The sequence below is a fragment of the Lynx canadensis genome, chromosome E1 (genome assembly GCF_007474595.2).
Source record: "Lynx canadensis isolate LIC74 chromosome E1, mLynCan4.pri.v2, whole genome shotgun sequence".
In the NCBI taxonomy this organism is placed as follows: domain Eukaryota; kingdom Metazoa; phylum Chordata; class Mammalia; order Carnivora; family Felidae; genus Lynx; species Lynx canadensis.
In genome coordinates, this window is record NC_044316.2 from 11034557 (window position 1) to 11061845 (window position 27289).

At 54.7% G+C, this 27289-nt stretch overlaps 1 protein-coding gene across 1 annotated transcript; it reads right to left on the reverse strand.

Annotated features, from left to right (window-relative positions):
* DRG2 (developmentally regulated GTP binding protein 2) lies at positions 1-21020 on the reverse strand. The gene is made up of 13 exons (XM_030294947.2): positions 20856-21020; positions 16981-17141; positions 12337-12426; positions 11629-11689; positions 9607-9697; positions 8877-8949; positions 8689-8779; positions 7734-7831; positions 7248-7324; positions 5213-5301; positions 4369-4427; positions 1127-1180; positions 1-768 (listed from the first exon to the last, which is right to left on the reverse strand). Exons 1-13 carry the CDS (start codon positions 20917-20919, stop codon positions 682-684), a joined length of 1095 nt encoding a protein of 364 aa, XP_030150807.1. The 5' UTR covers positions 20920-21020; the 3' UTR covers positions 1-681.
* Positions 21021-27289: the final 6269 nt, after the last annotated feature.

The window sequence follows — 27289 nt, forward strand, 5'->3', positions numbered from 1 at the left end:
TGGTTTTCACTCTTTATTTCAGAAAGGAGAGCGGAGACCAGGGGCTTAGAGAAAAAAATACAGAAACCAAAAGCCAAAGCCTCTGTTCCAGGTGTCCCTGCAGGCTCTGGGTCCTGGGGTCCGTGCTGGGCAGGGGCTGCCCTCGGAGGGCAATACTCAGGACTCCTCAGGCTGAGGAAGGCATGAGCTGGGGCTAACAGCCACCATGAAGCAGCCTGGGGTGGGGCCGAGGGTCTGTCCTGGGAGGCGCCCTCCCCAGGTGCCAGCAGGCTCTAAAGGGCCAAGGTGCAACAACAGTAACTACGGCTTCCAGGGACCCGGGCAGGGTCAGCTCCTAGCCCCAGCACCAAGCAAGCCATCGATGTCAGGCCCCGGCTGTGGGGCAGCGGGCAACTTGCTTCTCCCGTGCCTGAAGGGAGCCAGGGGGAGGGTTCCAAACACGAGGGGCCAGTCTCATGGGAAATGCCACCAGACCAGCCCAGGTCCCCCAACCGTGTCCCTTTGCCCCAACACTCTTCATCATCTGCCTACTGAAGAAACTTCTGGAGACAGCAGAGACTTGAGAGACCCCTTCCTGGGGTGTATGTATTTGTATTTTTCCTGTTTGGGCTTTGGGGCGTCCTGCTGGGGCCGACTCCCCAGGGAGGCAGGGCGGGCAGGCAGGGCGCCCAGCAAGAGGCACTACTTTTTGACAATCTGGATGACATCTTCGTGCTCCATGGTGTGGGTCAGGCCCACCCGCTGCGGGCTGTACTTGGTGCTGGTGCCCTAGGTGGGGAACAAGGCAGACGGGCCCTGTCAGCCTCTGCACTGAGCAAGGCCAAGGCTGATAGCTATTACAGGAGGAAGGTGGGTGGGTGTATATGTCACGGGATAGATGAATGCCAGAGGCTGAAGTGGGGGCCCCATCACTGGCAACACTCCCCCCGCCCCCAGACAGGAGGATGTCCCCAGTGGACTGACCATCCCCGGATCCCAAGATGGGAGAGGCCCAGGTCCAGTACGGGTCAGCACGCACACCCCGTAAACTGGGACACCACGCGGAGTGGCATGAACGCCTTGCTTCTGCCTAACCCGGAGGCTATGCTGGGCATGACCCCGGCCCTCCTCCTTCCCAGAGACTCACCCACACCAGCGCGTACTTGAACTGGCTGGCAAGTGACCGGTGGATGCGGTGGCACTGGGGGACGGGAGAGGGTAACAGTGAGATAAGTACCAAGCCCACCGAGCCTAGCCACACACCCAAGCCCAAGGCCTCCGCCAAGTAGCAATCCCCAAGGCAGGTGCTCACACAGCACTGGCCTTGTGAACACCACAGGCTCAATCCACAGGCGGTCTCGTGCATGGCTGCAGGCTCTTCTGATACTCCCACTTCCAGGTTGGCCCAAAGGCCATGGAGCCCACTAGAAACGTTCTCGAAGCCATCAGAAGAAGGTCTGGACCTGGCTGTCGGCAGGCTTCCGCTGGCCTTGCCTGAATGCCAACCCTGACAGATGCTCCTTCAGATGGGTGACGGTAGTTTTCAGGTCACCCCACCTCAGCCTGGAGTCACCATGCCTGGCCACTGTCCCCTGTGACCTGGAGTTTCCCACCCATGACATCATCCGCCTCCACCTCAGGAATCCCAGAGCTCTTAAAGGAAGCTGGAAGGAGGGGAACTTGCAAGGGCGGCCAGCTCTTTCCCGGAGGCTGGGGGCCCCGGGTTGCGCAGGGGAGGGGGGCTGGGGAGACAGCTTCCGTGGGGACGCTGAGCCTGTAAGAATATTTCCTGAGCACATATGCGCAGCCGACCTGACAGGGCCTCCTCTAGGTGGCCGTGGTGGCCAGGACACTGCTGCCAGTAATGAGCACAGAGACCCACACAAGTAGTTCCAACGCTATTTTCTAGAGCAGAGAATGAAATCCGCTGGGGTCCAGCGGTCGTCTCTGGGTTTTATGTCTTCCTCAGCTTGACCCACAACAATGGAGCAGGGCCGCACCCCCGCAAGGACTCCCCTGGGACCCTGACAGCTTTGGGAGCACGGAGCGGGTGCTCCTGCCCTCGAGGCAGACAGGGTGTGCGCCCTCCAGCCTGCCACAGGCCCCACCGCACCCTAGTGTCTGTGACACTAGGAGCCATTTACCACGGGGCTCGGAGAAGTTTCTCCGCACTCGCATCTCTAGCAATGGGGGACAATGGCAGGTCATGGACGGCCGTCTTTTCTACTATGGGAAAGAACGTGTCGTTCGACGACAGGAAGACCACTGCTGCTCAGTGCCCACTGTACCCCCACCTCTTGAGAGCCCTGCAAGGTCCTCTCTGCCTTGGGGGCTTACGGCCCATGACCCTTCTGGAAGCGAGGCCTTTGTCAGCTCTCACTGAATCCGTACCGGGGCCTAGGCTGGGTGCATCGCAAAGGCCCTGGGGATGGGGGTTCAGTTACCCCCAGATGAGGAAACTGAGGCACAGGGAGGCTGACACAGGATGGGGGAGAACCAGAATATGACTATGACCCTCGGTCTGCCTGGCTCCACTGTCTACCTGGGGCCCCGCTGCCAGCATCCAGGCAGGCCTGTACTATACTCTGTGGCATCTGGGACAGTTGGGTGTCCCAGGAGGGAAGCACCTGTGGGGAGGGTGAGCAGGGAAGAGGAGGCCAGTCCAGGCTCTGGAGCAAGGCCCCCAGAGCCCCTCCCCTACCTCACTGGACCCTTGTCACCTCCTACCCCCGTGCAGCTGATGACAAACAGCCAGCATTCCCCACACTCACCCCTGCCTCTGGGCCTTGGTACCTATTAGTCCCACCGCCTGGAAAACCCTCTCCTACTGCTATCTCCCGCTTTTCTTCCCAGGAGTGGCTGAAGTCCTACATCCTCTTGGGCAAGCAGCCAGGGCCTGAGAGGGTTGAGGAAAGTACCCACAGAAGGTGCAGGGTAACTCCACAGAGGGCCAGCACATGGGGGCACCCGTATCGACAGCTGCCGGGTCCCCAAGAGACACCGCAGCAGTCACAGGTTCCCCAAGAGACACCTCAGCAGTCACAGGTTCCGAAATAGGCCTGCAGCGGCAGGGACGCCCCCCGTCATGAGGAGTGATCTGAGGGATGCGGCTCCTGCCGGGCGTGCTAGCGTTCAAGGCCGAGCCCTGCCCTTTTGTATCAGGAACCTCTAGCTGGCAGAGGCCTCGGGCTGGGCTTGCTGACTGAATGCACGCATGAGCCCAGACGGCAGGCTGGCCCACCACCTGTCCACAGTACACATCCTGAGAAGAAATGAGCTAGATGGAAAACAAACCCCCAAAAAACCAAAGCCTAAGAAGTTGCCTGTGTCGACCTGGAGTATTGTTCCAGGCGCTTGAGCCATCATTTGCTCCCGTAGGGCCCAATACACCTCTGAAAAAGATGGTGCAGGGTCACATTGAAGGGACAGGTGACCGCTGTGCCTGCAACAAAACTCTAGACACAGAAATGCACCCTCCTCTCCCTGAGCCCACAGACTCAGCCCAGAGCCCCTCTGCCTCAGGACCTTTGCATACCTTGCACCCCTGCCTAGGAGGGCTTCCACCACCCCTAAACCTTCACTGTCAGGTCCTACTTGGTCTACAGGCCCCCATGAGGACACCTCCCCCCAAGACCACCTGGCCTCTCTGTGTAGACTCAGGGTCACTCCCCGTTCCCTTACTTTGTTCCACTCCCCGTTATGTGTGACTGCTTAGCTCTGGGATTGGGTATTTGGCATCTTTGACCCCGATGGACCCTGTTCTGGCAGGAACCGGGGCTGCTTTATCGTTGGTGCTCGATAAATGTGTGTTGAGTGTAAAAAGCAATCAAAGCCATCCTGGGCTGGGGGGCAGGATGTGGGAGCAGGGAGGGCTGCTGGGGGCTGACTGAGGGACAGGAAGCCAGGAGGGGCCGAGGGCATGGAGGCAGTAGCTCTGAGCCGTAGGCACCGGGGAAACACAATGTGGAGTGACAGCACAGAAACGCCCCAGGGCAGTGGCTCTACCTGACGAACACCTGCACAGCTGTGGCTCTGAGCCTGCAACACCCAGACGTGACAGGACAGCGACGACCACCGCTTCCTGGACACCTTCCAAGTGCCAGGCGGCACGCTGACTATTCACACGCTGGACCTCCTTCAACCCCGCCCTCTAACCACCACTGGGGTAGAAAGTGCCAGCCCTGCCGGCGGGAAAGGCCTGGCGGCTTCATACGCAGCAAGGAAGAGGGGCCGGGATGCAACCCCAGGTCTAACTCCAGAGCCCGCGCTGGGCCACTCTGCTATTGAGCCGGCGGCATCTAAGAGTCAACGGGAGAACCTCAGCAAAACCCCGCAGCAGGGACAGAGAGCTCCCTGACCCCACTGTCCCGACAGGTCTCGGCAACTCACCACGTGCTCCACGGAGGCCCCTTTCCGGAGGATGATGGCATCTGTGAAGTCCGGCCTCTCTGCAAAGGTAGAGGGAGGCAACCACAGTTACGGCCCCAAGCTGCTCTGTGCCCTTCCATCAGGGGACAGAGGCCCTTCCAGCCCCCAGCCTTGGCTCAACCTTCCCCTCACTATTTGGCACACTTGCCCTACAGGTCCTCTTGCAGGGTTCTACAACCTTGACTTTAACACAGAAAATAAAAATAAACCCACATCCAGGAGGGCCGGCAACCCGGTCAGCCATGAGAATAAGTCCAGCCACGTGAAGCATCTGGATGGAACTGGTAAGACATGGCAGCCAGCTGCCGGGGACCGGTCAGAGCTGCTACATCTCCTCCCTTGCCGACAAGGTCAAGGCTGATGCAAAGTGCCAGAACTCAACTGCAAGGTCACAGGGTGTGTGAGGTGTGCAACCAGGGGTGGGGGACAGAATGAAGGTTCCTGTGTATTCACTGGCCTGACCCAGGGGGCGTGCTCCTGCTCGAGGAGGCTGGGAGGGGGGTTACTGCTGTAGCCAGTGGGGAACCACAGGACAGCCTCTATCCCACTGCCCCTCCCCGCCTCAGCTCCCAAGGAATTCATCAAGACCAGCAGTCCCAGGAAGTGGCCCTCTGTACTGTAAAGGCTCAGCCGAGGTCTCTAGCAGCCTGGGGTAGAGGGCGGTGACAATTCCGAGATGGGAGAAAAGCTGAGATCTGTACGGGACAGGCTGAGCCAGGGGCACAGGGTCCGCACGCAGAGCGTGGCCGCCCTACGGGAGGGTGAGGCTCAGCCTGTTTCCTGGGCCACACGCCGCCTAACTCACGTCCTCTCTTCTTGGTGTAGATGCAGGTCAGGGCCAAGTACTCCCAAAGCATCTCAAGCAAGTAGTCCAGATTCAGCTTCATGCCGCAGCTGCCAGGGAGGAAAGCGGCCGGTCAGGGTAGCCCCGTGGGCTCTGTTCTCGACAGTGAGAACCGCTTTCTCACTGTTGCAGGGGACAGCCTCCATCTGGCTGGCCCGGGGAGAGAGGCCGGCGTGGCCCATCTGGGACCCGTGGGGAACTGAGCCTGCAGTTCTGATGGCGGCTCGACACTTCAGCTGCCAGCACCTCCGGCCACCACCACGGTCACGCCCAGCAGAGCTCAGCGGTCTCTCCTGGGGGTCCCCGTGGCATCTGTGGAGGGCACGTGGCATCTCTGAAGGACACAGAGCGCCAGGAGGTGGGGCTTCCCTCCTGACACCTGCTGGAAGGAGAATGCCGAGGACAGCTCAGCCCGGGGGGGGGGGGGGGGTTTTGTTGAGGGGTGGCTCCTGGCTTGATCGTTTGTAGAGGCATGAGCCTGAGCGGGCACCTTGACCTCCACTGACACGCTGTTGGCATAGCAAACGAAGGTGTGGTGAGGAGGTGACCTCATGCCCTGAGAACCGGCACATCCTTGGGCAGCCCCTGAAGGCAGCCTGGGATATAGCGGCAGGAGAGGAACTGAGGCGGTCTTTCAGGAGGGATGCCAGCGCTCTCCTGCTCTTGGCGGTAGCTGGCAACGCCTGGGAGGGGGTCCGGGACCCTCACCCATCATTTGCACCAGTCACCCCGCCCCCTTGGCCGCTCAGCATCTGGTTCCCCGTAAGCCCTGCCTCAGTGTGAAGCTACAGACTGCCTTGTGATAGCCAGGAAGCCAGAGAGCGGAGCACACAGGTCGGGCTGCTCCCAAGGAGGAACTTGCAAGGACACTGAAAAATGAACTACAGGGGTGTCTGGGTGGCTCAGTCGGTTGAGCGTCCGACTTCGGCTCACATCATGATCTCGCGGTTCGTGAGTTCGAGCCCCACGTGGGGCTCCGTGCTGACAGCTCGGGGCCTGGAGCCTGCTTCGGATTCTGTCTCCCTCTCTCTGCCCCTTCCCTGCTCACGCTCTGTCTCTGTCTCACAAAAATGAATAAACGTTAAAAAAAAAAAAAATGAACTACAGTCCCCAGGACCCACCACTCCAAGGAGGGCAAGGATGCCCCCCACCCCCCACCTGAGGACTTAACTTCCCTCTTCCCTCTGCCATGCAGTGGTAGCCGCATCTTCTGGAGGATTAGAAGCAGCTGGCTCACACCCTAGGGATCTCTTAAAAAATTTTTTTTAATGTTTATTTATTTTTGGGAGACAGCACAAGCAGGGGAGAGACAGAGAGAGAGGAAGACGCAGAATCTGAGGCAGGCTCCAGGCTCCGAGCTGCCAGCACAGAGCCCGATGCAGGGCTTGAACTCACGAACTGTGAGATCATGACCTGAGCTGAAGTCGGACGCTTAACCGACTGAGCCACCCAGGCGCCCCTTGGGATTTCTGAGGTCTGCGATTAACTACTAAGCTACGAAGCCTGTTAACAATTCTTATCCAGGGGCGCCTGGGTGGCGCAGTCGGTTAAGCGTCCGACTTCAGCCAGGTCACCATCTCGCGGTCCGTGAGTTCGAGCCCCGCGTCGGGCTCTGGGCTGATGGCTCAGAGCCTGGAGCCTGTTTCCGATTCTGTGTCTCCCTCTCTCTCTGCCCCTCGCCCGTTCATGCTCTGTCTCTCTCTGTCCCAAAAATAAATAAACGTTGAAAAGAAAAAAAAAAAATTAAAAAAAAAAAAAAACAAAAAACAATTCTTATCCATTTACCTTGGTGGATGAAATCCTTCTGTTATCTTAACCAGAGCCCATCCCACATCATCCACTCTGCCCAGGCCGATCCAGGGTAGGACCAGGCCAAGGTCAAAGCCGTTACTAAGATGGTCTACTCTGGCCTGGGTGCGTGTGGGGGCTCTGCCTGGCCAACGTGGTGGGGAGGCCTGACGGGCTCACACACACAAGAAGGTGTTGGGACCCTCACCTGATGACCACACTGTTGGGCTTCCGGGCCAGGCGGTCCACTTCTTCCATGGAGATCTGGTCAATTTTGTTATAAACCTGGGATTGAGAAGATGGAGGTGGGTGTCGGGGAAGGAAAAGAACACAGTAGCGCAGGAACCGGGTCCCCAAATGCCACGGCCCTGCCCACAGTGCCTCTCTCCGCGTGCCGGAACACAACAGGGGCGGGGGCCGATGCCAGCGTCCTCCCTCCCCTGCTGCCTCAAGGGTGGGGAAACGGTGCAGGGTCCTGGGACCGCTGTCCCTCCCCAGAAGGGAAGGCTGGGATAGAACCCGGTGTCAAGCTAGGGAGGTCTGCGAAACTCATGCAGCCGCCAGGGAAGAGGGGCAGGGGGGTGAAGGCAGCTCCATGCTCTTCTCGCCCCTCTGGGAAGCTTGTGTCCCATCTGGGTCACCCCGGGGCCAGCTCCGCTCCCACATGTGCGCCCTAGGGCCCAGTGCCACTTACATACAAGCAGGGCATGTACACCCGGTTGCCCACGATCACATCGATGAACTCATCCGGGGAGCAGTCTTCTCGGAAGAGCACCTCTGCGTTGAAGATCTCTGAGGGGCTCGGATTAAGGGCCACCTGAGCACCAGCAGCCACCAGCGCCCCCGCAGGAGAGGGGCCCGGATAGCCAGTTAGGAAACACAGTGCCGAAAGGGACCTCGGAGGTCATCTGCTTTGGAGGTTTTACAAGCTTTTGAAGTTTGGGGACTGCCCTCGTTGTTTTTCAAAAGGAGCCACGATACATAAAGTTTCAATCAGTGGTTTCAATCTTCTCCATTAGGCAAGAAGAAAAATGGACTTGCCAGAATCCCCAAAGCACCTCAGTGGAACCCCAGGCTTCGGTGCCAGGAGCACTGTCTGCAAGCATTGGTCTAACCCAGCTTCCCTCATGCAAAGCTCTCCTCTGGAGGCTTGCATACCTGCAGTGACAGGGGCCTCATCACCCTGCACACAGCCTGTCCCAAGGTGACTTCTTCACATGCTGAGCTGCTCTGCCTCTGGGGCCCTGCCCTGTCCTCCAGCACCCCCGACAAGCAGCCAGGCCCCTGGTTCTTCCTGAGGCTTCCCCAGGCCAGGAACCCCCAGTCCTCGGGCGCTGTTTCCCTCACCATCTCATCTTCCTTCCAGATGTGACTGGCTGCCAGTGCCTAGTACTTGCCAGGGAGTTAGGAAGCCACTGCTGAGTTCACGGCTCTGGCCCAGCCAGCCTGCGGCTTGGTGAGCATGGAGGCAGGGGGGACAGGAAGTGTCCCATGTCACTACCGCTTTCCTGGCAGTCGCTCGGATGGAGCCGGGGTGGCTTGGGGTGGTCTGTGATCATCGTGGGCCGCAAGGCCTCCCTCCTGTCTCGGGTGGCCCCTCCCCTGCCCTGAGGGCTCTGGGCCCTCCCTTGCTGCTTTTGGGAGGATACTGTACTCATGCAGAATCAGCTGCACCAGCTTTTCCGAGCACTGGGTCAGTGTGACTGTGGAGTTAAAGGAGATGCCACCACCTTTCTTGGGCTGGAGGAGAGAGGAAAGGAGAGCGGCTCACAAAGGGGCAGCTGCAATCATCCCAAACCCGCCCGTGCCTGGCCTCCTGGTGAGGGGGGGGCCTCACCTTGAAGTAGATGTTGGGCTTGTGCTTGTTGAGGCGGATACCCACTGATTCCAGTTCCTTTTCCAGCAGAGACCTGGGAAGAACCCCCACGAGCCTTCACAGGTGTCCAGAGGCAGGCCAAATGGCTTCCCTGTTACACAGGAAGCCCCTGCCCTTCCAGAGGGAGGCCAATGCCCTCCTACCCACCACTGGGAACCCAGAACGTTCCTTCTCAACAACCCAAAGCTGCTGAGGAGCCTCTGGACCTTCTGCCCAGTTCGAGGGAGACTGGCTGGGCCTGCGACTGGCACGCAGAGGCAGGCCTGCTGTGCCCCTTAGCCAGCAGGTCAGGGCATGAATAAGGCTTCTGTTGTTTGGGCCTGGGCTCCCACTGGGTTCTGGGCAGCAACTGAGGCACCTTGGCCTCTGCAGGCGGGAGCCAGAGCCAGCATGGGGCTCACGGGTGACACAGGCTTCAGTCGGTGCAGCGTACCACAGTCCCCAGCCTCCAGACACCTCCGTGCCAGATGTAAGCCACTCAGAGAGGACGCTCCAGGCTGACTGCACGGGTTTAGCCGGTGGACAGTCCTGCTGCTGCTCCCACGTGTGAGAGGCCCAAGCGCCCCGTGGATCACCCATCATGATCAGGGACACAGCAGCTGGAGCCACAGTGTCCTACCAGCATGCCCAGGGATCCCCACCGCCCCCCAGACATGTTAGCCTGCCCCACCCCCCACACTCCCCTGCAGACCTCTGCACTTCTCCCTTAGTGGCATCCAGCATCATGATGACGACGTCAGCCGTGCGTGCCACAGCAATCACCTGCCGGCCACGACCTTTCCCTGGACAGGTGGAAGGGACACGGTTACACAGTGACATAGGCACAATCCGCGTGACCCCCACCCAGGCCACGGAGCCCCAGACTCCTGTCCTCTACAGACCCATCATGGTCTCTGCCATATGCCAGCCCCTGGCTGTGATTTCCTTGCCATTTTTCACTAATCCGTGTGCTGTTTTACTCATGAAGACTTGTTTTAGAAGGTAATCTGACATCACCACCTCAGGAGAAGTAACATTCTCCTCCTGTCCCTACCCTGCAATAGGCCACACGCTAAGCGCTTCGTGAACATTTCCTCACAACCACCCTATATAGTCAGTGTTATCAAGCCCATTTTATAGATGAGAAAACTGAGGCTTGGTTTGGAGCTCATCACTTGCCCAAGATTACAAAGCCAGTGTGCTATCAGGATTTGAACATGTCTGCCCTTTCTGGAAATGGGGCGATATAACCCACCCCCAATCCAAGGGCTGCAGAAAGGATCACATGAGACACCACAGGAAGAGGTACTTTAGGAACTGCCACACAAAGGTCAGACCATGTGGTTATTGCACCACCAGAGAAGTCAGGCGCCTTGCCAAGGTCACAGCACTAGGATCCAGGTAGTGTAGATTTCAACCACGATCTGCCTCCCTCTTTGGAGAATGGGGGGCTGGGTCCAGTGATCTTCACAAGCCAGGGGCCTCCTGTCACTACCAAACGTACTTCCCCCACAGTGGCCAGACCACACCAGGCCCCATGATGCTGCTGGGACAGCAGGTTCCTGGGGGACCATCACCATTTCCACCAGCCCAATTCAAGTAGGCAGGACTCTGCCCTGATGGGGGCAGTGGGGTACGGAAACGTGCAGAGGAGATGGCAACTGGACCCCCGGGGAGAGGTCCCGCTGCCCAGCCTGGACAGGGTTACTAAATCAGAGAGGTGGGCACCAACCCTGGCCCTGCCACTTGATGGGTGAAGAGTCGTTTAGGGCAGACCCTTTACCTGTCTGTCCCTGCGGTTCCTCCTGGCTATGAAAGGGAAATAATGACACTTCCTAAGTCACAGGACTATGTGAGGATTAAGTGAGATAATGGTCAGCGCAGAGCCCGGCACTTAGCCAGTGCTGGATAACCATCAGCTGGTTACCGTGTCCGCAATGCTGCAGGAAGCCACCAGAAGCCACAGGCATGTTCCTATCTCAGAAAACAAAGACAAGGGGCGCCTGGGTGGCTCAGTCAGTTGAGTGTCCGGCTCTCAGTTTCGGCTCAGGTCATGATCTCACAATTTCATGGGTTCAAGCCCCACATCGGTCTCTGTGCTGACAGCGCGGAGCCTGCTTGGGATTCTCTGTCTCTCCCTCTCTCTCTGCCCTTCCCCCAGTCACACTGTCTCTGTCTCTCTCAAAATAAGTAAATAAACTTAAAAACTTAATAAGTAAAAAAACTTAAAAAAATATTTTAAAAAGCTTAAAAATAAACTTAAAAAAAGTTAGTAAATAAACTTAGTACATAAACTTAAAAGTAAACGTAAAAAAAAAAAAAAACCCTCTTCTTAAAAAAAAAAAAACAACAAAGATGAAACAAAGGACAGGGCCCCAGGACTAGGAGCATGGCCTGAGCTAGCCAGCTGCTAAGGGGCCAGTCCTTGCAGGGGTCTGTCCAGGGACACACCATGGAAGTGGGAACTCAAACCTGCCGGGTAAGCTACACGACCTTGTACAGGTCCCTTCACCTTGCCGGGCCTCAGTCTCCTCGGCTTTAACACGGGGCCTGCCAGGACCGTATGAGGCCAGAGTCCCTGACGCACAGGGCATTGAACCCACCCCTACCCGTTGAGCCCTGCAGCCATGTCCAATTTTAACGGTGAGGCCAGTACAGCAAATCCCTACAGAAGAGGACGGGCTGGGGTGCAGAGACCCACCCTGTTTCCCACCCACCTGTTCCCACTCCCTACCTTGTGCTGCACCTTCAATGATCCCAGGAAGGTCCAGGAGCTGGATATTGGCTCCTTTGTACTAGGATGCGGAGGAGAAGGTAAGGTGAAGAGGGGTGACCGTGGGAAGGGCTTGCCTGAACCCAGGACCCCCACTCTGGCCTGCAGCTCAGGGGTCTGGGAATCCCAGGGCTCAGCCTCGGGGGCCAGGTCCAAGCCTGCTCAGCCTGGCACAGCTCCAGCTCCAGATCCTGCAAGCTGAGGAGCCCCCAGGCACAGACTCTGGAGTTTTTGTAATCCTACCCACCCATCACTGATGGTAACAGCACCTTACAAAAATATCACTTCACCGCGGAGGCTCTGGGCCATAGGACCCCAGCTACCCGAGGCGCTGAAGCTTCACAGGAAACAGGGGGATACAGCCAACCACCACCAAGTGACCCAAGCCGGGGTGGCGCGGGCCAGTGGAGCACAAAGGGGCACCAGCAAGAGCGGCCAGGTGCTGGCCGGACTCCCGGAACCAGCCAGGGTTCCAGGCAGGCATCTCTGGGGTCCCAGCAGCCAGAATCCTCAGAGGTACCACTGCTTGAGAGCAAAGAAGCTCAGTTCAGAACCCCCCTCCGCCCCCCGCCCCCCCAGGGACACCTCCACTCATGACTTACAAATATATAATCGCAAACCCAAGCATGTACCCTTTCCCCTTCTGGAATCCAGCACACCTCGACTTACTTCAATGACTCCAGGGATACATGTCAGGGTTGTGAATTCGTAGGACGCAGCTTCGCTGGCTGTGGAGGTCATTAGACTCAAGAAGGTAGACTAGGAGGAAAAAGAGGTCATTGCAGTGAGGAGTCTTGTCCCAGCCTCCTTCGAGAATCCCCAGAGGCCAGGAGCCTGCCGGATGCAGGCATCACAGAGACTCCCTCCTCCGCCTCAGGGTGGGGACCTGGGTAGCTAGAAAGAAAACAACAGCTGGAAAGGTCGCCTCTGGCTCTGCCCAGGGCAGGTAGGGCGCCAGAAGGACACTCTATTCCTCGGAGGCGTCAAGGCCCATCTCAGGTGGACACAGGGACCTGGTTTCCAAGTGGGATCCCCAACTAAATCAGGGGCCCCTCTCTAGCTCCACCAAACCCTCCAGCCTTTCCTGGGCCCCAGAGAACTTCAAGCAGGCAACAGCCTGTGGCACTCAAAGTGGCTGCTCACCCAGGGAGGGGTGAGATATGCAAGGAGGCAGATGAGGTCTGAGACAGAGCCAGACGGCAAGAGAGGGTGCTGCCAGGCAGGAAGGGTCTTGATGGGAACATTTATGCCACGGTTCGCTGTGGGACCAGAGCCACGGCCTGGTGGGGAGTTAGAAATGTGGCTCCCCTGGGCAAGAAACTTCATCCTCTGAGCTTCAGAGTCCTCACGCATAGGCTGGCCATCTGCTCGCTCCCTACCGCATGGGGCCACGTGGGGTTAAAGATGATGAGGCACCCGAGGCGCCAAGCCCCGAGCATGGCGAGACCACGGCGATGGATGCAGTGGCCCAGAGGGCCAGCAAAGCAGTGGGCAGAGCCAGAAGGGGAAGAAAGCCAGCCCTGGCCTCCTGCCCCCATCCTAGTCACAGGACACCTGGAATAAAAAGTCTGAGACGCAGTTGTGACGGGGCCGCCTGGACCGTGCCCCTCGCTGGCAACCGGAACGGCTGGGGGCACATCTCACTCACATATCTTCAGGCCTTGAAGGAAACACTGCCCTCGAATCCAGAAACTCTCCACTCTGGGGACCTCTTAGAAACTCGAGGAAAGATAAAAACCCAGTGGGGTAGACAGGTATGGACAGGTGGGGCAGCCCGAGAGCAACAGCTGCCGAGACACTGAGTGATGGCGGCTGGACGCTAACGGAAGGCTCTCTGGCCTCTGCAGTGGGGAGGCTGGGCCCTCCCATGGCTGGAGAGCCCAGATCCCCAACAGGACGGTGGCATCTGGCCACAGGGCAGACCCTCAAGGGCACAGCCCTTGGTAAACAAGATGGCTTCTCCCAGCCTGGGCTTCTCATCTGGAAAAAAAGTCCTCGGCAGGTTGGAAAGTAAACTCAAAATAAAAGGTGAAAACGGATAGAGTCCATGATAAACACCTGAAGAATTAAAGCCTGAAAATACTTACCTGTCACTCTGTGGGACAGCTATGACCCAACATCTTACTGGTCACGTATAGGCAACACATAAGCATTTGTCCCGCCTTTCCAGGAACTTTTTCAGGCTAACCAGACAGCAACACTGATGAGAGAAAGTGCTACTCTCTTGAGGAACATCAGCTAATTAGTGAGGAAGGAAGAAGAGAACTAGAAAGTCGACATCTGCAACCACTAACAAAACTCACAGACAAGGACAATTCACTGGTGTCAAGGACACCAAGAAGATGTCAACGGGGCCTGACTTCTGCACACTACTGTAGGCACACCTTGCAGGGCACTTTGCAGTCCCCTGGGGTGGGGGCGGGGAGGCTAACGCAACTATGCAGAGGGGAGACAGGGTATCCCTCCCCTTGACCCAGTGGTTCTGGAAATGCAACCAGCTATCAGGGGCTTTCCGGCATGGTGCAAAACGAGGTCTACCCCCTCTCCTATGTGGAACCAAGCCCCAAGTCCCAGGTTCCTACCTGACTTCCGGCTCACAGGAAGAACAACGAACAGACGAAAAGGTTAAGGCACACCACAAGGAAGCAAGCAGACAACTGCAGAGCATGGGCTTTCTGTAGGACCACTGTCCGGTCTCTTGAGAGCTAGGGTCTTGACAAAAGGGACTGTTCTAGATTAAAGCAGATGGAGGAATAATACATACAGGGGCCCCATGTGGTCCTAGAACAGACCTCCGTTTGGACAGATCAGCCGCAGAGGTCATTTTGGGGCGAGTGGTGAAATCAGGATATGGCCCAGGCATTAGATGGTTACTATGTTACTGTTAATCTTGTCTAGTGTGATAGTTTGTGGCTCAGCAGGAAAATATCCTTATCCTTTAGAGATAAAGCTTAAATACTGGGGTCAAAGGTCACAAAGCATGACGTCTGTAATCTAGTCTCAAATGGTTCAGTCAAAACAACAAAAGTCCACTCGCACACGCACACAAATACACACAAATACCAGGAGATGGAGCAATATGGCAAACTGATGGACCCCCAGATGGCGGGGACACTGTATTTGTTCTTTCATCTCTCCTGCAAGTCTGGAAATTTCTATTACACAAAAGTGGGAAAAATGAGAAAGAGACAAAAAGACAGGGATCTGGAAACCACACCAGGACTGAAGACTGTGCGGGTGGCCAGCTGGCAGGGGGCACGGCTGGGGACAGTCCCACCTCTCCAGAGGGGCTCCTGCAGCACCGGCTCCTCCTGAGGGGCTGAGGCGGGAGGCCCCTGCGCTGCTCGGCGTCCAGTTGAGGAGTCATAAGCACCATCACTACAGGTATCTGAGCGCTGGCCAGGTAGCCGCACGCCAAACAGGTGCTCGGGTTTGGCACGAGGGTTGAAAGGGGCAGGCTGGATGGACGCCAAGCGGCCTGGGGGGAGGGGGGTCACAGTGGCTCCCTTCCAGGGCATTCATCACCCTCAGCTACAGCAACCTTCCCGTCCTCATCCTACCTGCACGGATGATAACGAAAACGACGTTGTTTCCCGAGCCCGCACAGACGGAGGGCAGGGGGCAGTGCACCCAACTGGGTACTGATAATAAGGTCCAACTGGGGTAAGAGCGTTCCCAAAGATTAAGAAGCACCTGCCTGTCATAGGGAAGGAACCCTTCTGCAGAACTTGAGGCAGAGATTGGGCCAGCTCACAGCCCAGCGCTGATGCAGCATCACATGTAGGGGTACGTGAGCAGACACTAGAGACATTCCTACTGTCCCCACATGGCATTGGCTACAGCTCCTTTGGGGGGTAAATGGCAGTGTGCTGACGGCCATTTCTAAAACCCACATCCTAGAGCTGCTGTGCTCACTTGGCCAAATGCGTCCTCCACAAATACTGGCTCCAGTTCGTAAAGATCCACGCACAAGGATAGTGACTACAGCACCGTGTGGGCAAACAAAAGCCTGGGGGTGACCTAGCTACCATGGCAGAGGAGGGAAGGAGCAGACTATTGATGACACTATGACCACAGTGAGGGATTCTAGGCAGCTGTTAAGAGAGGAGGTAACTCTGGGGCGCCTGGGTGGCTCAGTTGCTTAAGCGTCCAACTTTGGCCGCTCAGGTCATGATCTCATGGTTCGCGAGTTCAAGCCCCGCATCAGGCCCTGTGCTGACAGCTCAGAACCTGGAGCCTGCTTCGGATTCCGTGTCTCCCTCTCTCTCTGCCCCTGCCCTGCTCACACTCTGTCTCTGTCTCTCAAAAAGGGAATAAACGTTAAAAATATATATATATTAAAAAAAGAGAGAGAGGAGGTAACTCTAATGTATGAATGAGACGGATACCCACGGGGGAGTGAAAATGCCAGGGCCCCATGTAGCCATAATCCCATTTTCAGAGAGTGAGTGTGTGTTGTGTGTAGACAGAGCGCAAGATCAATTCCCACCTCCTGTGATACACACACCCATCAAATAGGCCAAGGCGAAAACAAAACCAAACCCGTACAAAGCACAGCGCTCAGCCTGTAGTTAGCACTCGGGAAGCGAGAGCTGTTACCAACTTGCCCTGATGCTATTCCACCAGCGTCTGTCCAAGCCACCTGGTCATTGTTCCCTTGGCCTATATCTGAGCTGGGGTCCCCGCTTCCGACCTATTATCTGCGCAACAGCCAGAACGATTCTGCTACAAAGTGAGTTAACACCCAGATCTTGGTTTCTAAACAGCATTCTCAGAAGAAGAAAAGGAACCAGGGCTCCCTGGAAATAACGGCCGATTCTAGGGCTGGGGCAGGGAACATACATGATGAGCCTGAAGTGTCTTGGTGGTACCAGAAGGTAAGGAAGTGGTTCAGAGCAGCCTTCCTGAACTCCCTGACATAAACTCCACCCCTGCCCTGCATATTCCTCCACAACAGTCCTCACCAGTCTTCCACTGTTTGCTTACTGTCTTTTCTCCCCTAAGAAGGGGAGCTCCGTGTGGGCAGGGACAGAACTATCTTGTTCCCTATCGTATTACCAGTGCCTCGCAGAGCCTGGCACAGGGTGTGCACTCAATAAACGTTTGTGCATGATGGATGGGTCAGAGACTGAGCGGAGACAGGAAACAATGGTCACCAGGCAGGATGATAAAGGGGTGGGACCTGATCCTGGGGGAGGCTGGGTCTTCTTGGTCCCTGGAGCGAATTCAGAAAGGCAGCGCGAGGAGGCGCAGGCAGTCGTGTTCGGAAGACAGGCTGCTTCCTCCCCAAGGCCCACGCTGACCATCACTGACCTTACCCACAGAGGGAAATCCAATCAGCGCCACACGGGCGTCACCCGACTTCATGACATCGAAACCCTCTCCTTTGGATGAGGCCGATTTGGACGGTTCCAGCAGCTGGGCCCGATACTTGGCGAGTTTTGCTTTCAGCAGGCCCAGATGATACTCAGTGGCTGAAGGACGGAAAGCAAGACAGAAGGTAAGTATCCAGGGTATCCAAGCCCCGTGGGTCAGGTGCAACCCCACATACAACCAAATGCTGGCTGGAAACATCAGAACCGGATGGCAATCGTCGAGGAGATCAGCAAAGAAAACACTCCTTGTCTCAAAATGCCACCTTAGCCTCTCACTTCATTTAGGATACAAGCCAGTGTCCTTATTAAGACCGCATGACCCCATGTCAGCACCAGGGGACAGCACCACTCCCTGGGGTGTGCCGGAGGATGTTTTCTGTGGTCAGTGTGATGGTGAGGTCCCCATCACCATTTACCAGACAGGGGCCAGGGACGCCAGTGGCCCTACAAAGTGTGAGTCAGTCTGGCACAGCCAAGAATTGTCCCGTGTCCCATAGGATTTTTTTCACAGCCCTAAGACATCTGTGGAGGGAAAACCTGGGTTAGGAGCACCGGGGCCTAGAGCCTAACTCTCTTTCACAAAAAGAAAACCCCAGGACATTTTCTTACAGTGTTAATAAACACTGAAATTTCCAGGAATGCGACTGCTGTGTACGTCAAGGAAAGAGTCTAGCATGTTGTGTTTCAAACTTTACCCAGAGGTGCTCACCATCTTGGGATCCCAGGCTACTCACAGTGATGCCTCTTGCAGGGTACCTGAGTCACCAACATAACACACTGTGCACTGGTGTAGATCGTGCCTAAGCCCACATACCCGGTGATTCTGCCCAGAGGTGCAAATATCTCACTTCATTATAACGTCGCTGTACCTTGGCTGTGCCCCAACATTTAAATATTGAAATAAATGCTATTTTAATTATAAATTACTTTCCTTTCGCTCTGCCTTTGTATTAGGATTAGAGCACGATACTGATTTTTCTCAAATTCGGTGTGTACAAAAGTTGCACAGTGATGGGGAGTGGTATTTCATGACAGTAAAGGTGTCACAAAATCTTCACTAGAAAAGTGGGCTGTGGCTTAGTAACCTGGTCCCTCACTACTGCTCCAACATCTCCTTCCACTCTCTTTTACTATATTCCAGCCACAGTGGCTTTCTTTTTGCTTCTTCAGGACATGCTGACAGCCTTCGTGCCTCAGAAACTTTGCATTTGCTATCCCTTCCATTTCAACCTTGTCTTCACGGGGCCGGCTCCTTCTCGACATCTGAGGCTCAGTTTGGATGTCACCTCTTCAAAGAGGCCTCCCCTACTCACCCGGAGGGGGCGGTGGGCGGGGTCCCGCAAAGGTAAGTAACCTGTGCTAGAATCCCACCCTATCATTCCTGGCCATTTAACTTCGGGAAAGTTCCTTAATCTTCTTGTCTATCAGTTTCTCAATTTGCAAAGCGGGGACGTTATCAGTAGTAACCACTCCACTGGATTTCTGTAAGGCTTAAAGCACGAAGAATAATGCCTAGCACCATTAAGCACCCAGGAAAAATTGGTTAGTATCATGATCCACAGTAACCCCTGCCCTTCCTCAGGCCCCCGCTCTGCTTCATGACCCTGTGTATGGTCTTCATGGCTCTTATCACCATTTGAAACTATCTTGTTTCTTTACTTCCCTCACTCAAGTGGGGCAGGATCCCCAGTCTCCCGTGACGCAGGGCAGGCACTCAGGAAACGTCTAACAAGTGAACGAGTGAATGGATGGCAGGGAGAAGTGGTCAAGAATGGGTTTGGCAACCGTCAGGTTCATCTGGACCTTCCTGTCACCCTAGGTCGTTGAGATTCTAAGCACCTCTTGAAGGGAAGGACTAAGTCTTAATCCTTAAATCACCTTTCCATCCCCTTTTCTACCGTCTAGCCTCCCTGCTACTTTCCTTGATCCTGTGGAATATCATCCACAGGGCAGCTGGTGGGAGCTTTTAAAACAGCAATCAGACTATGTCTGTCCCCTGTTTAACACCCTCCACTGGCTCCCGCTGCCCTGAGAACACAATTCAGACTCTTTCCCACGACCTACGGGGCCCTACATGACTGGCCCTTTCCTTTCCCATCACTGCACTCCAGCCCCAGACCTTCAGATCCTTGAACAAGCCAAGTCCGTTCCTGCCTCAGAGATGTTCGTTCCTCTGCTGGGAACAGTCTTGCCCCAGATCTTTGCATGGCTGGTACCTTCTCATTTTGGCCTCAACTCAAAATGTCCCCGCCTCATGGAGGTTTTCTCTGATCATTCACCTTAGCAGGCCCAGCCCCCACCTCCACCCTTGCTGTGTCACCCTGGTCTGCCTTCACAGCATGTATTGCTGGATGAAACAATCTTATTTATTTGGTTGTTAGTTTACAGACTATCCACTGGAAGGTCAGCTCCAAGAGGGCAAGGATGTGTCTGCTGTGCTGATGGCCTTAACCAGAATGCCTAGCACACGATAAGGGCTCTGCTAAGATTTCCATCATGAGGGGCACCTGGGTGGCTCACTTGTTAAGCGTCTGACTCTTGATTTCAGCTCAGGTCATGATCTCAATGTTTGTGAGTTCGAGCCCCTCGTTGGGAGTCTATGCTGACAGTGCAGAGCCTGCTTAGAATTCTCTCTCTCTCCCTCTCTCTGCCCCTACCCTGCTCATGCTCTCTGTCTCAAATAAACTAAAAAAAAAAAAAAAAAAAAAAAGACTTACATAATGAATGAATGAAAGATGCCCCCAACTTCTCAGCCTCCAGAACTAAATGGAGCCAAGGAAGGACAGACACTGAGACTAGCCACCTAATATCCCCTGCTTCCTGCTCCTGCAACCCCAAAGCAGGACTGGCTAGGCACTGGGCTTCACTCGCCCTGGCCAGTCGTATCCCCCATTACTCCAGATCCTCTTTCTGTTCTAGAATGTTTTAGACCTAGAAGTCCCATGGACACACCACGCTCACCTGGACTCCCATGCTTTTGCCTCCACAGTGCCCCTCACCTGCAGTATCCTCCCCTTAAGCAGCTCAAGCCCCACCTCCTCCTGGAAGCCTTCTCGGGTGTCATCATTTGTTTCTCCCCACTGCTCTTCTCGGGTGAGCTCTTCCAGCCCTTACAATCTGAAGCCTAGATTTGATCCTTCATTATGTGCTACCTCTGTCGGGGGTTTACTCTAAATACTGAGTGCTTCCCATGTGCCTAGTACTTTGCACATGCTATCTAGTTTAACCTAGTTGTGGGCTAAGATGAGACAGGGACAAATGAGGACATTGAGGCGCAAAGAGGTGAAGTGACTTTCCAAGCTTTCACGGCAGGTACTGGTGGCGCTGGAGTTCAAATCCAGGTCCGCCAGACTCGAGTCTTGATGGCCTCTGTTCCCGAGGTGCTGGGTGAAGCTGTAAAAGGGGTACCTCCTGGTGCTGGGTACCTGTAAAAGGGGTCCTCCTGGACTTGCCAGCACAAAGCGGGGCGAGCGCCAACTCCCCCAGGCCCGACCACCGGGAGACCCGGGTTTGAACCCAGACCATGCCTCTCTGGGTCAGATGCTGGCTGCGCGCTGGGATTTCTCTACTCGGTCACTTGGTCTGGCACCAAGCAGATCTCACAGGGATCGTTTGCACTTAAACCAGCGCGTTGGGACCCGGATCCTGCCTGGTCCTGCCTGCCTCGGCGCGCTGGGAGACGAGGTCACGTCTCTGGCACTTTTCTGCGGCCTTCGAGCCCGCTTCAGCTCTATCGCTGGAGTTGTTCCCCCATTTTACAGACAGGAAAACTGAGGCGGGCAGAAAGGAAGGCCCCGCCAGGCCGGCCCTCACCCTTGTTCTTCTGCGTCCGAGCGATCTCCTTCTCGATCTCGGAGATCTTCTCCAGGATCCCCATGGTGGCGGCTGAACCGGGCGCACCGACAGAGACGGCAGCGGCACCGGGAATTCCGCCCTCTCGGCGGCGGCCGAACTGCGTGCGCCCGGAAGCGCACGGAGAACAGCGTCCTCGTGCGCCCGGCGCTCCGGGATTCAGAGTCCGGGCGGCCACGTCGAGCGGAGTGCTAGACACAATTGGTTCCGCCCGCTGGGCCGGCGGGGCTGGCCTCCCCACCGTCGCCAACTAAGAACCAGGGCGGGGCCAGGATGGGCCGGGGCGGGGCCGGGGCGGGGCCGGGCCGGGGCGGGGCGGGGCCATTTTGTACTGGGCCAGGCGCGAGCTGGGCGGGATGCGAGCTTGGGAGACAAAGAGGGAATGTTGGGTGAGGAACCCCGAACTTTGGGTTCCAAGCGCACCTGGCTCTGCTGGTGTCAAAAATCGCTGAGCTGAAAGCTTGATGGCTCCTGTTTTGTGTAGAGGTTGAAAGCGGGTCCCCCTTACCACGTTAACGAAATGTTCCAACTTAGCCTTAACCACCTGCCATCAGATGCCTCCTGATGTGGTGCATTATAAAGTAGCACCTCCTACGTGGCATTCTTGCCAAAAAATACCGTATCTGAGTTTAGACACGAGGAACCATCAGACAAATGTAGAACGTGGTACGTTTTGTAAGACAAGTGGCCAGGGCTCTTCAAAATTGTCAGTGACTAAAGGTGCGATAGGGAGACTGTTCCAGATAAAAAAGATACTAAATACGATGTGTGGACCTTGCCTAGAATCTGGTTTAACATTTCAAAAGCAGCTATAAAAAGACATTCTTAATCCAATTGAAATTTCGACTTTGGATAGGATATTAGATATTATGGAATCATTGCTAATGTTCATGGGTATGATTATGTAGGAGAATGTCTTTATTCTTTAAAATTTTTCTTAATGTTTATTTTTGAGAGAGAGACAGAGTGCGAGCGGGGAAGGGGCAGAGAGAGGGAGATATAGAATCTGAAGCAGGCTCCAGGCTCTGAGCTGTCGGTACAGAGTCTGACGTGGAGCTCGAACCCACAAACTGCGAGATTATGACCTGAGCCAAAGTTGGACCCTTAACTGAGCCACCCAGGCGCCCCGAGAATGTCTTTATTCTTTTTTTTTTATGTTTATTTTTGACAGAGAGAGAGAGACAGAGCATGAGCAGGGGAGGGGCAGAGAGAGAGGGAGACACAGGCTACGGGCTCTGAGCTGTCAGCACAGAGCCCGACACGGGGCCCGAACTCACAGACGGCAAGATCATGACCGGAGCCGAAGTCAGACGCTCATCCGACTAAGCCACCCAGGTGCCCTGAGAATGTCTTTATTCTTTTTTTTTTTTTTTTTTTAACATTTTTTTAATTTATTTTTGAGACAGAGAGAGACAGAGCATGAACGGGGAAGGGGCAGACAGAGAGGGAGACACAGAACAGGAAGCAGGCTCCAGGCTCTGAGCCATCAGCCCAGAGCCCGACGCGGGGCTCGAACTCACGGACCGTGAGATCGTGACCTGAGCCGAAGTCGGACGCTTAACCGACTGAGCCACCCAGGTGCCCCAGAGAATGTCTTTATTCTTAACAGATGTACCCAGTGGCATTTAGGGATTGTCTTAGGCTGCTCAGGCTGCGATAACAAAATACCACACACTGGGTGATTTAAACAACAGAATTTATTTTTCTCACAGCTCTGGAGGCTGGAAGTCTGAGATCAGGGAGCCAGTATGGTTGGGTTCTGGTGAGAGCCCTGTTCCTGGATTGTAGATGGTCACCTTCTTGCTGTGTCCTTACATGGCCTTTACTAGGTGCGTGCACACAAGGAAAGAAGGGGGAGCTCTCTGGTGTCTGTTCTTATAAGAGCGTGGATCCCATTATGACCTCATCTGACCCTTCCAAAGGGTCAGATTCCAAAAGACGAATCTCCAAATACCAACACATCGGGGGGTTAGGGCTTCAACATATGAATTTCGAAGGATACAAACATTCAGTCTATATCAGAGTTAAAGAACATGATGTTTGTATCTTACTTTAAATAGTTCCAAATATGTATACATTTAAAGAAAGGACGCTAAAGTAAATGGGGCCATATGTTAACAGTGTGTAGGTGTGTATTGAATTATTCTTTCAACTTTTCTGTATGTTTTTCATAAAAAGCTGGGGGTGGAAAGTGGGTCCTTGGAAATGACTCTGTGTTCAGATCTGAGGTTCATAACAGCGCGAGCTTGGTTAAATGTCTTAATCCCTCTGAACCTCTTTCTGTATCTTAAAAATGGGAATAACACAGTTGTTATGAAAATGTGCACCGGGCACATTGTTTGCCCCTAAGTGTTTCTTGAATGTCAGGGCCACTGTAAGTGATTTCTCCCCTGTGGGTCTCACATCCTCCTCAGATTCCACCCACATTTATTGAATGTTTATCATGGGCCAGGCTCTAGGCTCGAGGGGGGCTTCTGTTAGGTTTGAGCTTGCAATTCTCACCCACCTTTTACAAAGTGCGATTACTAAGCCATGCAGAGTGCCTGGTCTGGTGGCTCAAGCTATTCAATAGCAGGGCTGAGATTTGAGAGCAGGGCCTCCAATTCCAAGTCCAGTGACCCCAAGGCAACATAACAAAGTAGACTGTGGTTGAGAATACCTGCGTGTGAGGGTTTGGGTAAGCTTTCAAGAAGGTTCTGTGAAAGCCCTCTGAGACCTAGGGAGGCCCATGCCAAGGTGGAGGTCTGTAAGAGCCCTTACCCAGGAGTAGGTCTCCAACACTCCTCCGCCTCCAAATTGGACATGACGTGGTTCACTGGGCTGCTTTTCCAACTATGCTTGTGCCTACAAAGTTTCCATTTGGGGAAACAGAAGTGTTCTGAAATATGACTCACCTTCCAAGAGTCCTGGCATCTCTGCTGTTGTGTCTGCTTCGGTCACAGTCCCCGTGGGCCTCAGTTGCTTCGTAAATTACATGAGACTCATTCCTACTTCAAGGGTCGAGAGAGATAAGCTGAATATGAAGCATTGTCTAGGTAACTGGCCCTTTCTGTTCAGAAGGTCTGGGTTCTCCAAACCCAAACCTGGGAAGCCTTGTTTGTTCATCTCACTTGAGGAATCTTTGAAACAGAGTTTACAGACTTTCACGCTGCTACCGTGACTGTAGAAATATTTTTTTTAATGTTTGTTTTTGAGAGAGAGACAGAGCGTGAGCAGGGGAAGGGCAGAGAGACAGAGAGAGACACAGAATCCAAAACAGGCTCCAGGCTCTGAGCTGTCAGCACAGAGCCAGACACAGGGCTCGAACTCACAAACTGCGAGATCGTGACCTGAGCCGAAGTCGGACGCTTAACCGACTGAGCCACCCAGGCACCCCTGGAAACATACTTTTTGAATTTTTTAATGTTAATTAAAAAAAAATTTTTTAATGTTTTATTTTTGAGAGAGAGAGAGAGACAGAGACAGAGACAGACAGAGCATAAATGGGGGAGAGGCAGAGAGACAGAGGGAGACACAGAATCCGCAGCAGGTCCCGGGCTCTGAGCCGTCAGCACAGAGCCCAACGTGGAGCTTGAACCCACGGATCACAAGATAATACCTGAGCTGAAGTCGGATGCTTAACTGACTGAGTCACCCAGGCGCCCCTTACATTTTTGCCCCAGTCCAGACATTGTCCTGAGGTTCAGAGCCACACATCATCACCCCTTGGAAATCTAACGCATATTTATCTAGACTTAGCGCATCCGAAGCTGACCTTCTGCTCTTCCTCCAGACCTCTTCCACCTGCAGCTGTTGTACCTCAGACTGACCAGTTGGTCCCCAAATCGATTCCCCTGTCCTCCCAAGCAACCAGCTAGGCCACCTTTCCACCCTTGTAGTTGGGTGCGGCCGCTGATCAGGGAAAAGCGATGCCCACCCCTTCCAGACCCGGCGCATGGAAGCCTGAAGCTTGATCCTCTGCCTCCCCCGGGACGGTTGCGGAAGGCAGGGGTTAAAGATGGCACAGCCTCGTCCCCGATGACTGGTGATGACTGGTGGAGAAGAACCCACACCCACCTTGTGCCAACTGGATTTGGTGGGAACGACCAACAGACGTCCATTAGCTCAAGTCCTGAGAGTTCAGGGTGTCTCTTTCTAGCAGCTGGAATACACAACTGTTCTGTTTTCTTTATTTTTTCAAAGTTTACTTATTTATTTATTGAGAGAGAGAGAGAATGAGCTGGGGAGGGGTAGACAGAGAAGGGGACAGAGGATCCCTGACAGCAGAGAGCCTGATGTGGGACTCGAACTCCCAAGCCGAGCCATGAGATCATGACCTGAGTCGAAGTCGGACGCTTAACTGACTGGGCCACCCAGATGCCCCAACTGTTGTTATCTTAGATTTATCCCTTTAGCATCCATTCATTACATTACAGGACCCATACTCTTAACTATGTATTTTCCTCTTTTCTTTATTCTTGATGCTCTGACATTTGTGGCCTTGCTGACTGAGGAGACACCGCCCCTCCCAGGGCCAGCCAATTCTTAAAGATAGCTAAGGGCTCCCCCGCTTCCCAGTACGCCATTCATGTGCAAACCACCGATCTCCACCCCAGGCCTCCAGCCACCTCCTAATCAAATGCTCACACACCAAGCCAATATCCCTCGCCCTGATCGCCCCAGAGCCAGGTTCCAGACAACTAAGGACAGCCACATGCCCCAAGGCCCACTGGAATTATTAAAACTAGTCAATTCTAGATTCTTTTTTTATTTTTTTTTGTGATGTTTATCTATTTTTGAGACAGAGAGACGGAGCATGAGCGGGGGAGGAGCAGAGAGAGAGGGAGACACAGAATCGGAAGCAGGCTCCAGGCTCTGAGCCATCAGCCCAGAGCCTGACGCGGGGCTGGAACTCACGGACCGCGAGATCGTGACCTGAGCCGAAGTCGGACGCTTAATGGGCCAAGCCACCCAGACGCCCCATCAGCAAATCCTTTTGGCTCTACCTTCGAAACACACGCAGATGAGGACCCCTCCTCTCTTCTCTGCTGTGGCACCACCACGTCGCCCAGGTGCACGGTGGCCTCCTGATCGCTGTCTCTGCACGCTTGCTCCTTCAGGCTGCCCACCATCCACCAAAATCCTTTACAACCTGCGTCAGGTCACGTCCCTCCTCTGCTCACATCCTCCAGCGACTCCTGAGTGCAAGCCCGAATCGTTATCATGACAACGATCAGTGAGGTCCCGCAGGGGCTGACTCTCCTATGTGTCTCCCCCACTGCCCACCCCACGGCCATGTTCTTGTCACCTCTGCCCTCACCTCCTCCTCCTCCTCCTCCTCCTCCTCCTCCTCCTCCTCCTCCTCCTCAGCTCCTTGTTGTTCCTCTAGCACAGCTGGCTCACTGTCTTGGGAACTCTGCCCGGACTGTCCTTCTGCCTGGAGTGCTCATCCTCACACATCTGCTTGGCTCACCCCCCACCTCCAGGTCTTGGCTCAAATGTCACCTGCTCAGTGAGGCCCAGTGAGGCCCGGCAACCCACACCCCTCCCCCAGCTGGCGCTCCCAGTCTGCTTTTACTCTTCCTGTAAGGCTTATCATTTAACAACACATCTGATATTACGGGAGTTTTTTATGCTATTGTTATGTAGCCCTCCCCTTAAGAACACAGGCCATTCTTGGGATTTGTTGTGCAAGGACGCATCCCAGGCACACCGAACCGTGGCTAGCACACTGTAAGTGCTCAGAAGCATTGGCCAAGGGGCGCCTGGAGGGCTCAGTCGGTTAAGCATCTGACTCTTGATTTTGGCTCAAGTCATGATCTTGCAGTGGGATCGAGTCCCGTGTCAGGCTCTGTGCTGTTGGGTTAGGATCCTTTCTCTTGGCCCCTCCCCTGCTCGTGCTCTCTCTTGCTCTCTCTCAAAATCAAATTTTTTTATTTTTTATTTTTTTTATTATATGAAATTTATTGTCAAATTAGTTTCCATGCAACACCCAGTGCTCATCCCAAAAGATGCCCTCTTCAATGCCCATCAACTACTCCCCTCCCTCCCATCCCACATCAACCCTCAGTTTGTTCTGTTTTTAATAATCAAATTTTTTTAAAAGCATTTGCCAAATGAGTGAAAGCCCTGATGAACATAAGCACTGACACAAGAAATGAAGTTCTAGATGGGGGTGAAATGTTCACTGGCTCTGTCCACACGTGAGCCAACAAGATCAGGCTGGCATTTGCTATTTTGACAGATACTAACAAACTATGTTGCCTCCACACTCCAACCAGCATCCCAAGCCTGAAAGCCCTTCTCTTCATTTCTGTGGGAAACTCAACCCTTCCCTGCACACTGGAATCATCTGGGAACTTCAAGGCACTGGAGAGGTTGTGATAGAACTGGTCTGGGGTGCTGCTGGACAAAAG